The sequence below is a fragment of the Capra hircus genome, chromosome 4 (assembly GCF_001704415.2).
Source record: "Capra hircus breed San Clemente chromosome 4, ASM170441v1, whole genome shotgun sequence".
NCBI lineage: Eukaryota > Metazoa > Chordata > Mammalia > Artiodactyla > Bovidae > Capra > Capra hircus.
The window spans coordinates 33,013,586-33,030,981 of record NC_030811.1 but is presented as its reverse complement, the minus strand read 5'-3'; the positions used below and the strand labels follow the sequence as shown (position 1 = coordinate 33,030,981).

Here is a 17,396-nt window from a genome sequence, read left to right as displayed (position 1 = left end):
CTGGCTTTAATTATTACAAAAAGTTTAGTGAACAGAATGGCTCATGTACTATTAGCAAGTAATATTTAAGGGCTTATTAACTGCTATTTAAAATAGGAATTTACTATTGAGATTCTGATTAAAAAGGATAAATTAGACATGCGGCCCCACAGATAACTAAGCTCAGCTCTATCAATCAGTGCCAGAAGATTTTTCTAAACAGCTTAGTTCTCCACAAAAGATCTGAATAATTTCCAATTCTGTTTATCTCTCAAAACCAGGCTGTGGAATTAGTTTTTAAATTGCAAAAGAGAATCAACAATGCTTTCAAGGAAGGCTGCAAACTCACAGCCTTCCTATTATATGTGTGAGCTTCTTAAAACGGGAAGCCATTAAAAACATCTTTTAAAAGACATCAGAATTCCAGAAACAAAGCTCTTCAAACTCACCTCATAGTAACTCCGAACCGCATTGCAAAATGCTTCGTCGGCTACAATCTGGGTTTCCCCATTGAGGAAGGCCTGGAACCGTTCTTTCAGTAACTGCAACTGTTGCTTGTTAAGCTGTAAGAAAAAAAGAAGGGGGGTAGGAATCAGATCAAAAAAAACTAGCTAACTGATGACACATAACGGTTTTTAAGAGTTATATTTGCCACGTGTGTCTAAGACTTGATGCCCAGAATTCACTTATGGGTCAGTTTTTAAAAGCTTGTAAGTTATTGCCCCATGAACTTTGAAATACCCAATACTGAAAATGGAATCCAAATTTCTGCCCCAAACAGCATTCTTGTGATTACTACACTCCAATCTCTTTGCAGAGAAAGGGGAAAAAATCTAAAATTCAAATAAGAAGTTAACTGCCAGCTGTCCTGAACAGAGGACAGAAGGGATAAGAATTATTGGAGGTGAGTGGACAACCAACAGCTCTGAACACAACATGACAGGAAAGACAGAGAGACTCAGAGAAAGAATTCTCTGGAAAGGACATCTGTTAGATGCCAAAAGCTTGGATTATCATGAAAAAACACACCTCAGTGCCTGAGCTGAGATAAAGGGATGAGGAGGAGGGGAACAGAGAGGCAACAGGGGCAGTGAGTGCATCTCCAGGCAGGCTAGGGGAAGGCAGTGACTCAGGCAGAGGAGTGTAAGTTTCCAACCATGTTTGTTCACCTGTGGCTATCTACCATGGTTACAGAGGGTAGGTTAGACATGGACCATGACTTACTAACCACATCTTCTAGTCATCAACTACAAGCAGAAGCAGCTATTTCATTTCTACAGTTGACTGCAAAACGAGAGTGAGGAGCACCTTATTGAAAAAACTAATTTCAAGACAGCCGCAAAAACATTCAACCTGGCATGGGACCCTTCTAAGCAGGAGCCCGTGTGGCCGCTCTAAACACAGCTCTCACACACACACACACACAAACATATATATATAATTTATATTTTTAAAGCTTAACTGGAGACAGAATATAGTCTTGCAGAGAAAACAACAAATCCTGACATATATAGGGACCAGGAAGGGAGTGATCTCTCCATTTCAGTCATCCTCATCAGACTGTTAAAAGAATTCAGCCCAGTTCTAGATTCTATGGAGAGTTGTGAAGCATTTGGAAACATGCCGAAGACAAAATGATTAAAGGATTAGAAAGACTAAACAAACTGGGATGATTTGGCTTCGAAAAGAAGGCTGATATGAAGTAAGTTTAAAGCTGTTCAAAAGGCTTGTTAAAATGCCATTCAAATCGGAGAGACATGCTCTTTCAAAACATGGGTTTTATTTAGGAGTCTAACAGCCTGTGAAAAAAACCGCTGCTGGTAGTAACAAATTGATAAAGAAGGGTCCTACTGTGCTCCAGTGTAAAAAACCTCTTGCCCTGAGCAGTGGAGAGAGAAGAGCATTCCATTTTTCAGTTTATCTTCTTCATTTTAGGGAAAGCTAAACCAGGCTGGAAAGCAGGAATGTCATCATATTACATTCTCCATTTCTATACAATGTACAGAGAATGAAAGGAGGTAGTGTGTGTGTGTGTGTGTGTGTGTGTGTGTGCGCGCGCGCGTGTGTGCGTGTGTGTGTGCGTGTGTGTGTGTGTGTGTACTAGCAAGGCAAATTAAGCCCATGCCTTTCCCTCTCTAAACAACAGTTCACCAAAGGGACCAGATGGAAGGAGGATAGCAATTGCTGAGAGCGAGACCACTGATAGCACTCTAGTTGCCAAGCACTGGGAACCACCAAGGAGGGCTTCAATTTGCAAACCAAGTGTCCAGGTATTCAGAATACAGTGGAAAGGGACTCGGGAGGGATGACAATGACCTGGAGAGGATGTCAATGACCATTTGTCCCATCTCCCTCGTTTGAGAAATAAATATTATTCAAAACATAGAAACTGGGGTATCTTTATTCAGTTTTCTTCTATCAGAGGCATTTGTTCTTTAGGAACTCCTTTAAATCTCTGCAATTTCTAGTTTGCCAGTGTTTAGGTTTAGCCATTGTTGCGATGAGTTATGTTCTGGTGATTACGACATGGAACATTCCTGAATAGGAATGGAGAAAAGGAGATTTGCAGAAACCATCTTCTTAGAAACTCTTAACAATGCTCATGTCCTTCACAAAACATGCCAGAGCATTAGGCTTCAACTTTTTTATAGATAAAAATTACTGCAGTTACATTTAAGGCATAAAATGATGGCTATATTATAACGATATACGAACAATCAGAGGATACTTTATTAGCACAGAGAAAAGGTCTACAATTCCATATAAAAGAGATATGGAGGGAAAAAGGCAATTTAAAATCTAGCAGTGGGAAGGCAGAAAGCAGAGTTTCCAAAAAGCTATTCGCATTATCAACATAAACTGTATTATAAATCAATAGATAGAGACCAATGTAATAGACCCAAGAAATAGATTCAAATACAACTAGAAGTATATTATAAAATACCTTCATGGCACCTCAAATCAGTAGTAAAAGATGGTTTCTTCAATCAATGGTGTTAGAATAACTAGGTAGCCATGCAGAAAAAAATTAGATTGAACCATAACACAAGGTTACAACCCAAATGAATTACCTGTAATTTCTTATACCATAAATCAATAAAGAAATGGGAGAATTCCTTTAAACACTGGTATGAGAAAGTTTTTTTTAAACCATGAATCAAAATCTACAGGTCCTAAATTTAACTGCATAAACATTAAAAATATATTTAGTATTGTGAACATCATTTTTCCACATAGATATGTGTCAAATAATTACATTATATACTTAAACTTACAAATAGTATAGGTCAATTATATCTTTTTTAAATAAATAAATTTAGCATTAACAAAATCACTGAGGGAGAAAAAAGGCCAGGGGAAAAAAAATACTTGCAACTCATCCTAAAGAACTAATTTTCAAACACACATATCTTGGAAACTGACAAGAGTCTAAGCCAATAGAAAGATAGACTAAATGGATACACTCAGAGAAATGAACCAAGTTATGAAAGCATGCCTAACAATTTACATTTTTCTTTTTCCAACTGAAGTCTACATGAGAGCAGAAGGATTCAGGAAGATGATGGAATAGGAAGCACCAGAAATCTGTCTCCCACCTAAACAACAACTGCATTGGCAGTATGTGTCTGATGTAAATATTTTGGAACTCTGGAATCCCTTTAAGGCTTTCAAACACGACAAGGAAGGCTTGAGTTAAAACTGTAGTTAATTTTAACCAATTTCAGCTCTGCACAGTAGCACTTCCCACCCCCTCAAGACCCATAGTATCTTAAAATTTAAAAAAAGCCAACAACCCAACTTTTCACAAATTACTGTTTTTCAGTCACTAAGTCATGTTTGCCTCTTTGTAACCCAATAGACTGCAGCTTGTCAGGCTACTCTGTCCTCCACTATCTCCTGGAGTTTGCTCAAATTTGTGCCCATTGAGTAGGTGATGCTATTTAACCATCTCATCCTCTGTTGCCCCTTTCTCCATTTGCCTCCATCTCTCTGATCATCAAGGTCTTTTCCAATGAGTCAGCTCTTCACATCAGGTAACCAAATTATTGGAGCTTCAGCATCAGTCCTTGCAATGAATAATCAGGATTGATTTCCTTCAGGATTGACTGGTTTGATCTCCTTGCAGTCCAGGGGACTCTCAAGACTCTTTTCAAGCATCACAGTTCAAAAGCATCAATTCTTCAGTGCTCAGCCTTCTTTATGGTCCAACTCTCACATGTGTACATGACTACTGGAAAAACCATAGCTCTGACTGTACAGACCTTTGTCTGCAAACTGATATCTCTATTTTTTAATGCTCTGTCTCAGTCTGTCATAGCATTCCTTCTAAGGAGCAAGCATCTTAATTTCATGGCTGCAGTCACCATCCACAATGATTTTGGAGTCCAAACAAGTAAAATCTGTCCCTGTTTCCACTTTTTTCCCCTTTATTTACCATGAAGGGATGGGACTGGAGGCCATGATCTTAGTTTTTTGAATGTGAGTTTCGAGCCAGCTTTTTCACTTTCCTCTTTGATGCTCATCAAGAAGCTCTTTAGTTCCTCTTCACTTTCTGCCATGTAAATAACACTACATCCAAACAGTGGTAATACTATTAGCTTTATGAAAAAAATATGACCAAGTTCTCCTATGTACTGATATGAAAAGATCTTCAAAATATCTTGGGAAAGGAAACAATATAGAAGAGTACGTAAAATAAGCCACCACTCCCATTTTTATTCTGAAAAATCAGAACATATATTTGTTTCCATACACGGAAACTATGAAAGAAGGATGTCCTCGGACACTGGACATATGGAGAATAAGGATGAAAAAAATTTTCAACTTGTATCATTTTATTCATTTTAAGTTTTAAATCACAGGATACTTTTTATATACTCAAATTTTAATTAATTTTCCTTTTAAATTAACTTTTAATAGCCACTTTACACAGTTTTAAACTCAGAACAATTATAACCCCCTGAACATTGTTTATCAGATCATCCTGCAGAAAGGCTGAACAAACCAATTGACTTTTTTCATTTCTCCTTTCAGGTGTAAGATTTGAACTTGACTGTATATCCCCCACACCTTTCTTTTTTTTTTTTTTAAATTTCAAGGTTGAAAACTTGAAAGAAACAGAAAAAACTAACAATCATGGTACTCAACAGTCTACTTAATGCATTACCATATCAAGTAGTCGCTCAGTTTCCATTTGAGCCTATTAAAACTAAAATAGACACACACATACACACGCTACCTTTATACCTCACTGTGAAGCTCATTTTAATTTTAGACAGCTATGAAGGAAAAACTGTGGTGTTGGAGAAGACTCTTGAGAGTTCCTTGGAATGCAAGGAGATCCAATCCATCCATCCTAAAGGAAATCAGTCCTGATTATTCACTGGAAGTACTGATGTTGAAGCTGAAACTCCAATACTTTGGCCACCTCATGCGAAGAGCTGACTCATTTGAAAAGACCCTGATCCTGGGAAAGATTGAAGGCGGGATGAGAAGGGGATGACAGAGGACAAGATGGTTGGATGGCATCACCGACTCAATGGACATGAGTTTGAGCAAGCTCCAGGAATTGGTGACGGACAGGCAAGCCTGGCTCGCTGCAGTCCACAGGGTCGCAAAGATATGGATGTGACTGAGCAACTGAACTGAACTGATGAAGGAAAAAAACCTGCTTCCCTATGCCTTCCATAAATCCTACTTCTATACTATCTAAGACCAAACAAATTAAAGGTTACTTCTCTTCTTCAATGCAGGCATTCAGGAACTTGGAGACAGGTACTAGAATAAACATTAGAATTAACTTCTATCCTAGAATTAAACTCTAGAATATACGTTCCTAGTTCCCCCAACATCCTAAGAGTACTCTTCAGTTTGTCTGTAAATTAAGCATTATCTAGTTAAGCAAACCTTACTTACATAATACTAAACATAAGAAAGAACTCTGAGCACTACAACATCACGATACTCATTAGAACAGCAATGTCTCTCCTCAAATATACTCAGTAGACTGATCACGATTATCCTAAGGTCATGTGACCAACACAGACGAGTGGGAGAAACACTTCCCACATTCTAAGCACTCTGTGTCTATTAGCTCAAATGAAAACAAATGAACTCTTCCTGGCAGTCACATCAACTGACTGATATCGTGCTTTTAATCAACAAAAATTCTAATGCTTCATCAAGCCATGTTTCATCCTAACTCCATTTACTTGATCCATTGTTCCAGCTGATTTTTTTTTCTTTAGAATTGATTCCTTCACTCCATGACCAAAGAACCCTCCCAGTTGTTAGAACACTAACATAATAAGATGCTATCTGCAGCCTTCAGATAATTATAAAAACCAGTTCAGAATTAAGCAAAGGGGGAAACCTGTTATATGCATACCTCCTATTTGACATAATTGATTAACATTTCGGAGGGCAGCCAGTTTTATTTGTCAGCCTATATTTTAGTTTCATCCATGGACTGTCTTCACACTAGTCTATTTACTAAAAAATGAATATTTTTCAAAAGTAAAAAAAAATGACCACCTGAAATTATTTAATGGGAATTTAGAAGAGCTTTTTATATGAAACTAAACTAGGATATAAATATCCTTGCTAGAAATCAGCCTTATATAAAGAACACTTAAAATACTAACAGTAACAGCTAAGTTTTATAAATCTGGGCTGGCAGTGATAATTTATTTGTAATAATGGTGGCCTCAGAAAAAATACTTGTAGAGTTCAGAGATGGTGTATGTTGCTTAGAGTGTTGGGGTTTTTTGGGGGTTTTAGGTTTTATTTTTCTCCCTGTTCAAATTATATCCTAGCTTTTTCATTCTAAGTCATGACCAACTGAAGCATTAGCCCAAATCCTGACTATAGCTGGAGCCCAACCATTATGCCTCTCAGGAACTGGACAGCCACCACTGTGTGAGCCTGCCTTGACCTGCAGCCCTCATCATGAGTGTCAGCACTCACGGCAGGCACTGCCTGACCTCCTGGCGAGTGAAGGAGACCACGAGCAGACTCTACAGCAGAGTGACAGGTGACCAGTGGCGGGGGTGGGAGGCGGGGGCTGGCAGTGGTTGGTGTGCACAAAAATCTTAAATGAAGGAGAAAAAAAGACACTCTTCAAGGAGGTAAAAGGGTTTATTCCAGGCAAAGATGGTCTCCGAAATACACAAAGGCATAGCTTTAACTCCCGTTAATGAGATGAAGGAAAAGATTATGGGATTATTAGCTGGAGATTATGGGACAGGTTTTGCTTTTTCCTTTGCTATGGACACTCTGCCAAAAAGATTTGCTTAAAACCACGAAAAATAGCCTGCTAGGTTTCTGAAACAGACTTCCCCAAACTGCCTGTCAGAACAGAGTAACAAAGGAGTTCCAGCCCATCTCATACATTATACAATCCTGTGGGAGTCACTGCTGTTAACAATTTCCTATCCAAAATCACTGCAGATGGTGACTGCAGCCATGAAATTAAAAGATGCTTACTCCTTGGAGGGAAAGTTATGACCAACCTAGACAGCATATTAAAAAGCAGAGACATTACTTTGTCAACAAAGGTCTGTCTAGTCAAGGCTATGGTTTTTCCAGTGGTCATGTATGGATATGAGAGTTGGACTATAAAGAAAGCTGAGTGCTGAAGAACTGATGCTTTTGAACTGTGGTGTTGGAGAAGACTCCTGAGAGTCCCTTGGACTGCAAGGAGATCCAACCAGTCTATCCTAAAAGAAATCAGTCCTGAATATTCATTGGAAGGACTGATGTTGAAGCTGAAACTCCAATATTTTGGCCACCTGATCTGAACAACTGACTCATTGAAAAAAACCCTGATGCTGGGAAAGATTGAAGGCAGGAGGAAAAGGGGAAGACCAAGGATGAGATGGTTGGATGGCATCACCAACTCAATGGACATGAGTTTGGGTAAACTCTGGGAACTGGTGATAGACAGGGAGGCCCAGCATGCTGCAGTCCATGAGGTCGCAAGGAGTCGGACACGACTGAGCGACTGAACTGAACCAAATGACTTCTCACTCTGTTCTATCGCTGCAGGTATTTCAGACATGTGAATATGTGAATATGCCCAACTAAGACTACAAATACCATCCTCACCTGACAATGGATGTATTCAAGTGACTAAATGAAAGCCCATGGGATGTAGGCAAAACTGTGTGTGACTTCCTAAAACCATAAAGAATAGCTGAAGCAAGCCCTTCCTTGCCTCTTTGCTCTGTTTCCACTGGATGAAATTTGACCTGCTAACTAGAACTGTCACTTAGCTCAAGATGATGGTGAAGCAACAAGATAAAGAGAGCCTAAGCCCCTCCCCAATACTGAGCAGTCATTACAACCCAGGACTGCCACCTCCCAACTTCCTTTTATATGAAAAAGAAATTAACATCTCTATGAATAGATTGGGATTCCCAGGTGGCACCAGTGGTGAAGAACCTATCTGCCAATGCAGGAGATTTAAGAGATGCGAGTTCAATCCCTGGGTCAGGAAGATCTCTTGGAAGAGTGCATGCAACCCATTCCAGTATTCTTGCCTGGAGAACCCCCTGAACAGAGGGGCCTAGCAGGCCACAGTCCACAGGACTGCAGAGTTGGACATGACTGAGGTAACTTAGCACACACACAAACAGATCACTCTTTTGTGGGAGTGGGGGCAGGCTAACTGGTCATATGGCTGAACCAAATACTAACTGCTAGAAATCTCAAAGAGATACCCCATCAAGAAGGCAATGCCCTAGCACTTCTATCCCTGGCTAGTAAAGCTTATCTTGATTCACTGTAAACCAAAATATTCTTTCCATATGCTATATTATATGAAAAACTCCTCATTCAGTGAACTTGCCCCAGTGAACAGTGAATACCAGACTCCAAGTGCCTGAGGCAGCCTAAAAATAAAGTTATTTGGACAGACTGAGTTTTACTGGTCCCACAGTTATTGAAACGGGGGACTTTTAAAAGCCCAGGTTTGCAATCACTGCTTTACCATATTTTATAATAACACGTATACTAAGTGATGAGTACAGAGCAGAAAAATCCATTGCATGGTGGACAATGGGTCCCAGGTGAGGCTTACCAAGCTGCTAAATATGACTTCTACCCACACTCTCACTGACCTCCTAGTCAAATTCAAGCCCCAGCAAGATTACAAGTCATTATAGGGGATGGTCTTGGGGGAGGGGAGCTTCTAGTGAACACAGAACCTAGGAAAGTTAAATCCATGATTTTATGAATTTCCTTGCTGCATTATACTGAGCACATTTCACATGTCTCAGTAAATGCCCCTAAATCTTCTAGGAAGTTCATCCTCATTTCACAAATGAGGAAGTTAAGCATCTTGCCTAATTGCACATCTAGGAAGAGATGGAGCAAAATCTCAACCATTATCTTGATCTAAAGGGTACATTCTTTCCAACCTCCATATTATCCTGTTTCCCTCATAGCCACACATTTTTTTTCCCAATAAGAAGTATGTCATTCCTGTATGTATTCACTTATTCAAAGTCCCCTCTACACTAAAAGCAATTTGAGGATGAAAACAGCACTAATTACTTACTGAAATAGTGCCTCAAACCACCAGTGGATGAGAAAATAGCCTATCATAGTTATTGTCACTCACTTCATCAATTAACAAGGTTATAAATGACTTGGAACTATGACAAATCTAGACACCAGATTAAAAAGAAGAGACATGACTTTGCTAACAAAGGTCCATATAGTCAAAGCTATGGTTTTTCCTGTAGTCATGTACAGATGTGAGAGTTGGACCATAAAGAAGGCTGAGTGCCGAAGAACTGATGCTTTCAAACTGTGGTACTGGGGAAGACTCTTGAGAGTCCCTTGGACAGCTGTGTGATCAAAGGAGTCAATCCTAAAGGAAGTAAACCCTGAATATTCATTGGAAGGACTGATGTTGAAGCTCTAATACACTAGCCACCTGATGTGAAGAGTCAACTCATTGGAAAAGACCCTGATGCTGGGAAAGACTGAGGGCAGGAGGAGAAAGGGGGTGACAGAGGATGAGATGGATGAGTGGCATCATCAATTCAATGGACATGAGTTTGAGTGAATTCCAAGAGATGGTGAAGGCCATGGAGTAGTAGTCCATGGGGTCACACAAAGAGCTGGACACCACTTAGCAACTGAACAACAACAATATATAATGGGCCACTACAGTGAGTAATTAGGAGCACAAGCTCTAGCTTAAGACTGCTGTCTGTATTCAGGATACTCCACAATCTGTAGGGTCTTCCACAGGTCACTTCTAATGGTCCCCATTTATAACATAAGCTCATCAAAAGCAAAACCAAAGGCAATGATTACTTTTATGTGTCAGCTTGACTGGACCAGGGGCTGCCCAGATGGCCGCTAGTTATTTCTGAGTGTATATTACTCAGTGTTTCTAGAAGAGATTAGTATTTGATTCAGTTGACCAGATAAAGAGATCCACCCTCACTAATGTGGGCAGAAATCATGTAATTCATTGAAAGCTGAATACAATGAAATAGGCTGAGGAAAGACAAACTCTTTCCTTGAGCTGATGGGTCCATCTTTTCCGGCCCATAGACATTGGAGCTCCTGGTTCTTGGGGTCTTTGGACTCAAGATTAAAGATACAACATGCCTTCCTCACTTTTCTAGCTTGCAGAGGCCAGACTATGGGACATTCTGGCCTTCATAATGCTTGAACCAATTCCTGTATTTTATTTACCCATATAATCTGCTATTGGGCCTGTTTCTCTAGAAAACTCTAATACACCAATCACCATAAATAATAACAGCTTTAGTAATCTGGTGCAGTCAAGCAATTTAGAGATAACTGGGGTCATGTATGGATGTGAAAGTTGGACTATGAAGAAAGCTGAGTGCCAAAGAATTGATGCTTTTGAACTGTGATGTTGGAGAAGACTCTTGAGAGTCCCTTGGACTGCAAGGAGATCCAACCAGTCCATACTAAAGGAGATCAGTCCTGGGTGTTCTTTGGAAGGACTGATGCTATAGCTGAAACTCCAATACTTTGGCCATGTCATGAGAAGAGTTGACTCATTGGAAAAGACCCTGATGCTGGGAAAGATTGGGGGCAGGAGGAAAAGGGGATGACAGAGGATGAGATGGCTGGATGGCATCACCGACTCAATGGACATGAGTTTGGGTGAACTCTGGAAGTTGGTGATGGACAGGGAGGCCTGGCATGCTGCAATTCACGGGGTAAAAGAGTCGGACACGACAGAGAGACTGAACTGAATTGGGGGCTGGAGGTAGGAGGCAGGGTAGAAAGTTCAAAGAGAAACCTTAGGAGCCACTCTGAGATGTTCTTACTCTAATTAAAAGTCTCTTCCTCCCCCATTAAGGTCTGACAAAAATCAACAAGGCTTCCTCAAACATGCAATTTTGGAAGTTTACTATGAAAAAATAGCAGGAATAGGAAATAGTTCAGGATAAGTTTTGCTACCTTATAGTCCGACAAAGTTTGAACAGTCTGCCATGAGCCATCTTTCAAACTCTAGCCAATGGTTTCCTACAAATAACACTAGTGAATTATGTCAAGATACATCATGAAGGAACTGCCTTTTTGAGACAATTTAATTTCCCCCTGACCAAAACTATTGTGTAATTTACTACCCAGTACCTTATACTAGCTGACTACTTATACATAGCAAGCACATTACAAGGATTCTAACCTCATTACAAGGATTACTTTAAACTTTCTATCAAGGTGGGTTCCTTGTTTAAAACTGGAGGGAACAGACTCGGAGAAGTGAATAACGTGGTCCAATTCATATAATTTGGGGGCAGAGACAGGTACAGCCACTGGCATGCTCTTAGCCACTGGCAAGCCTTGGGGTTTCTTCCAGAACTCCCCAAATCCCATTCGTCATACTCATGTCAAGACAGGGCTATCAGAGGCTAGGAAAGCCAAACGTGATTTGATCGACTGAAGAGGCAAGGAAAAGCTCTTCGTGTTCCCCTTTACCTCCAAACATCTCATCATTCTCCTCCACATTACTGAGCCTTTGAAAACACTTCCCTCTGCCTGGAATATCCTTTCATCCTTTATGAACATAACTCAGATGAAACCTCCCAGAAATCAGCTTCCTTCTGCTCCCCCCATATTAAGTCATCCCATCCTCTCTGTCCCTTTTGCACCTCATACACACATGTATCAATTGCTTCACATGGCTTTCTCCTTGCTAAGGTGCAGACTCCTTAAACATCAATGGCAGTTACCCGTATAGGTCCCCTTTCCCCACTAAGGAAAATGTTTATTGATTATGGATTTATCTAGAGGAAGAAAATCCAGAGTGGAAGAAAATATCACCATTCACTACTGCTTTTCTGGGAATGTATCCCATCACAACCACGACAGAAGACACTGGCGGAGATAAAACTGAATGACGAAGAGGGAACAAACAGTCTTAGAAAAGAATTCCAAGAAAGTTTCTGTGTCCAATAAGTTCGTGGCGAGACTCGGTGAGGCATGAAGGAAGGCAAAGGGTTTCTCTGTTGAGCTGCAGTGTGAATGGTTCTGTTTTGCAGAGGATATTGTTCTCAGGCAGGAAGAACTTTGTGCCTGAGAACCATCTGGTATTTCATCGCAAAGTTTCATATGCTGGAGACATATTTGCAAGAAACAGTGATTTTACACTCATTTTAAAGAATTCAGACAGGCTCAGCAGTAGACACAGGCTGGCCTAACAGCTCAGACACACTGACCAGCTCCAAGCCACAGAATGGCCTTTTCCAGTAGATAGTAAGTAGTCTGAGATAGTTTCTTTTGAAAGAAGAAAACATGATATAAATTTGCTTTCCCCAGAAATGTTTGCAGTTTTACCTTCTTTCTAAAGGAGGGGTGTCATGGATGAGAAATGGCTCTCTAAAGAAGAAAAGAAAGACTAGCAAGGAAGGTAAGGGATTTTCAGCTTGTCATCTTTGTGAACCCATCCTTCTGACATATGTATGCATGGTAGAATCTATTAAGAAAAATATGAAGTCTACTTCATTAATTTGGTGAGGGTGCGTTTGACTGAGAGCTGAAGAAGTCCCAACTCAAAAGAGCCTGTTAAACAATAAGAAGGATTATTCACGTATCTCAACAAGTCCAAAGGTGAGAGGGTTCCAGAGTCAGTTAACTTGGTGACTCAATAAAGTCATGGAGGACCCAAACCTTATCAGTAAGTCTGTATCCTCCTTGTGTTTGCTTGTTCACAGATTTACTGTCTTCAAAGAAATCTACGTCAAATCTATGCAAGGCATCCTCATGCAACAATAAGGAAGGATGGAAGAAAATATTTCCATTCTGAAAATGAGACAGAGGGAGGAGAAAAAATTTTCCCCCATAGGTCACAGGCCAGAAATGATTCATGCATCCATTCCTAAAGAACTCACTAAAGGAAAGTAAAGGAAATATTATGGCTGACCAATGAAAAGTCACCCAGAGACAAGAAGAAACCAGTCAATCCTGTTTAAAAAACAGGAACCGTGTATCTGAATAAAATCCAAAGTCTGTTAAGCAAGAAGAGTAGAGGACAGCTACCATGTGGTCAATTAGCTCTGCTGTTCTGTCCTGACCTTTCCAATAAGGAGACCTGAATCAAAAATCACATAAAAAATAATCAACTAACATCTCGTAATGCCTAACACAATTTCCCTCAGTTCAGTTCAGTCACTCAGTCGTGTCCGACTCTTTGTGATCCCATGAACCGCAGCACACCAGGCCTCACTGTATCACCAACTCCCGGAGTTCACCCAAACTCACGTCCATTGAGTCGGTGATGCCATCCAGCCTAAGAAATAACAAAATTCTGTCTCTACCTAGGACAGAAATCTTAGCTGCAACAACTTTTAAAATGTCAAATAAACTAACTCATACTGATTATTGCATTTATACTATGTACTTGGGGACAAAAATGCAAGGGTTACATTATTCCCTTAACAATGAAGATTATTTCACATTTCCTTAACTTTACAAAATTTAGCCACCAAAAAAATGCCATACTACCTCTAAGCCATCATACATATTGGCAAACTCAAGGATCTGTGAAGATTAAACAGATAAAAATCCTCTTCAAGATTAACATTAAAATAACTGAACCACCTAGACTAACATAATATAAATATTTGCTTTAGATTTTCAGATTCTAAAAGCAACTCTGAATTCAAATACAAAAGACTGCTCCTAGGTAAAGGCAAATGCTTAGCACATCTGTTCACCAAGTGAAGTCAGAAAAAGAGAACACAGTGATTTTCTGCTTAAGAAAGTGAAGTTGCTCAGTCATGTCTGACTCTCTGCAACCTCATGGCCTGTAGCCTACCAGGCTCCTCCATCCATGGGATTTTCCAGGCAAAATACTGGAGTGGGTTGCCACTTCCTTCTCCAGGAGATCTTTCCGACCCAGGTACTGAACCTGAGTCTCCTGCATTGTAGGCAGATGCTTTACTGTCTGAGCCACCAGGGAAGTCCATTTCTGCTTAAGAGGGAACAACAAAATGAGTGTCCATTCCATCACAAAGTTAGCTTTCAAGTAATTCACACACACACACACACACACACACACACACACACACACACACACGGAGTTTCAACAACGGCAGAGAGCGGAAAGACCCTGAGCTCACCTCCTCTCATAGGCACACCAAAATTATAACTATTTATAGAACAACTGGGGACAGGCCCCACCCACCAGTGGCCCTACCCACCCTGGGACATCCATGCCCTGCAGTCAGAGGTCAGCACATGGCTCTGCTCACTAGTGGGTGGGCACCAACCCCAGAATCTCCTGTACCCCTCCAGTGAGCCAGCACTAGTCCCAGGAACCCCCAGGGTTCCCCAACCAGCCATCTCATGAACTAGTCCACCCATCAGTTGGCAGCCTTAGAACAAGGCAGGATCTAACAGCCAACCAAACCAGGAGCTAGCCATGTCCTACCAGACAACTTACAGTGGTCAGCCTGTCATAACAGAAGGACCCACACAGCCCATTTAGAAGGCAACCCTGGAGCATATGGCTCTAGGAATTAGAGGGGAATGCGCTGCTGGGACTCATAGGATGTCTCCTACAAAACAGTGCTTCTCCAAGACCAGGAAATGTAACCAACTTCCCAGATACACAGAAATAAAAAAAGAAGTTTGGCAAAATGAGGCAACAGATGTCCAGGTCCCAAATGAAGAAACAAGAACTAAGTGAGGTAGACACAGGCAATCTACCCAAGAAAGAGTTCAAGGTAACGGTTGTAAAGATGATTGAAGAACACAGGAGAAGAAGAAAGGATGAGCAGGGCATGAAAATGAGGGAAAAAATTTTTTTAACAAAGAGAAAATAGAAAGGACAACCAAACAGATGAAAAACACAATAAATGAAGCAGAAAATACACTAGAAGAAATCAGCAGTAAACTAAATGACAAAGGAATAGATCAGTGAGCTGGAAGACAGTGAAGGAAATCACTGAAGCTGAACAGAATAAAATAAAAAAGGAAACTAAAAACAAATGAGGGCTATTTGAGACTGCAGGGACAAAAAAATGTACCAATATTCATGTTATAGGGGTTCTAAATGGGAAAAAAAAGAAAGGGGTACAGAACATAGTTAAAGACATAATAGTTGGAAATCTCCTTAACTTGGAAGAGGAAATAGACACCCAAGTCCAGAAAGCCCTGAGTCCTAAAGAGATTAGCCAAAGAGGGCTATATACTAAGACACACTGTGATTAACACAACACACACTAACGTTTCTTGTAAAGCTGACTGGGTGGTGCTGAATTCTTTCAGCGTTTGCTTGGCTATATGCTTTGGATCTCTCAATCAAAACTCAGTGAGGGCCTTGCTGGGTAGAGGAATCTTAATGTAGGTTTTCCTGCTCATCACTTTAAATATACAGTGTCACTCCCTTCTGGCCTGCAGAATTTCTGCTGAAAAGTCAGCTAATATCCTTATGGGAGTTACCTTGTTTGCAACTTGTTATTTTTCCTTGCTACTTTTAATATTTTCTTTTCCTTTAAAAATGAAAAGATCTGAAAAGACATTTTTCCAAAGATGACACACAAATGGCCAACAGGCATATGCAAATTTGCTCAGTAACACTAATCAAAGAAATGTAACGTAAAACCACACTGAGATATCACCTCCCACCTGTCAGAATGGTTATCATCAAAAAGATCATCATTAATAAATGTTAGTGAGGATACAGAGGAGCGTAAATCTTTGTGCACTATTGGTGAGAATGTAAACTGGCGCAAGCACTATGAAAAACAGTATAAAGGTTCCTCAGAAAACTGAAAGCAGAACCACCATACGAAGCAGCAATTCCACTCCTGGGTATACATCTAGGAAAAAAAAAGAAATCATGAATTCAAAAGGATACATGCACCCCCAGTATTCACAGCAGTATTATTAACAATTACCAAGATATGGAAGCAACCTGCCCATTAACAGATGGATGGAGAAAGGAGATATGGTATATACACAACGGAATACTACTCAGCCATAAAAATGAAATTCTGCCATTTGCAACAACATGGACAGACCTAGAGAGTACCATGCTTAGTGAAATAAGTCTGAGAGAGACAAATATTGTATATTATCACCTATGTGTAGAATCTAAAAAACTAATGAATATAACAAAAAAAGAGTACAGATGTAGAGGATTAAAAAAACTAGTGATTACTAGTGGGACAGGGAAGTGGAGAAGGGCAGGACAGATAACAAAATTAAGAAGAACAAACTACTATTTGTAAAATAAGCTAAAAGGATATATTGTCCAGCACAGGAACTTATAGCCAATATCTGCAGTATAAAGTCTAAAAATTAAGAACCACTACATTACACACTTGAATATACTATAAATATATCTCAATAAAAATTTAATGTCTTCATCTTAGATCAAAAATAGGTATTTTAAAATAAAGCCTGCTCTTGGGGCTAGTTAAGCTGAACAGCTAGCTGTTTTGTGTTCCACTTCATCTGAGCAGGGTACCTTGTCCTTCCAAACTGTGGGCTTCCAAGGTGTGTGCTCAGTCGTTTCACCTGTGTCAGACTGTTTGCAACCCTAAGGACTGTACCCTGCTAGGCTCTTCTCTCCATAAGATCTCACAGGCAAGAATACTAGAGAGGATAGCCATTTCCTTCACCAGCGGGCCCTCTCACCCCCAGGCCTGAACCTTTGTCTCCTGTGTCCTATGCATTGCAGGGGGATTCTTTTATTCACTGAGTCCCCTAGGTAGCCCTAGGCTTCCAAGATAGGGCTGCCAAGCTAAACATAGGATGTCCCATTAAATTTCAATTTCAGAGAAATAGGTAATGATTAAACATTTACATTAAAAATTCCAGACAGATTTTACTGTAAGTATATCATGAAATATTTGGAACATACTTGCAACTAAAAATTATCCATTATTTACCTAAAATTAAAAAGTAACTAA

The 17,396-nt window shown here is 40.1% G+C and overlaps 1 protein-coding gene across 19 annotated transcripts in view; it reads right to left on the bottom strand.

Moving 5' to 3' along the window:
- The window catches only part of CADPS2 (calcium dependent secretion activator 2), a 569,431-nt gene that overhangs the window by 425,811 nt on the left and 126,224 nt on the right, over window positions 1–17,396 (bottom strand). For all 19 annotated transcript variants that reach the window (XM_018046978.1, XM_013963420.2, XM_013963421.2 and 16 more), the window contains exon 2: window positions 429–542. In XM_018046978.1, the coding sequence (XP_017902467.1) occupies window positions 429–542 (114 nt within the window). The remainder of the gene's footprint in view (window positions 1–428; window positions 543–17,396) is intronic.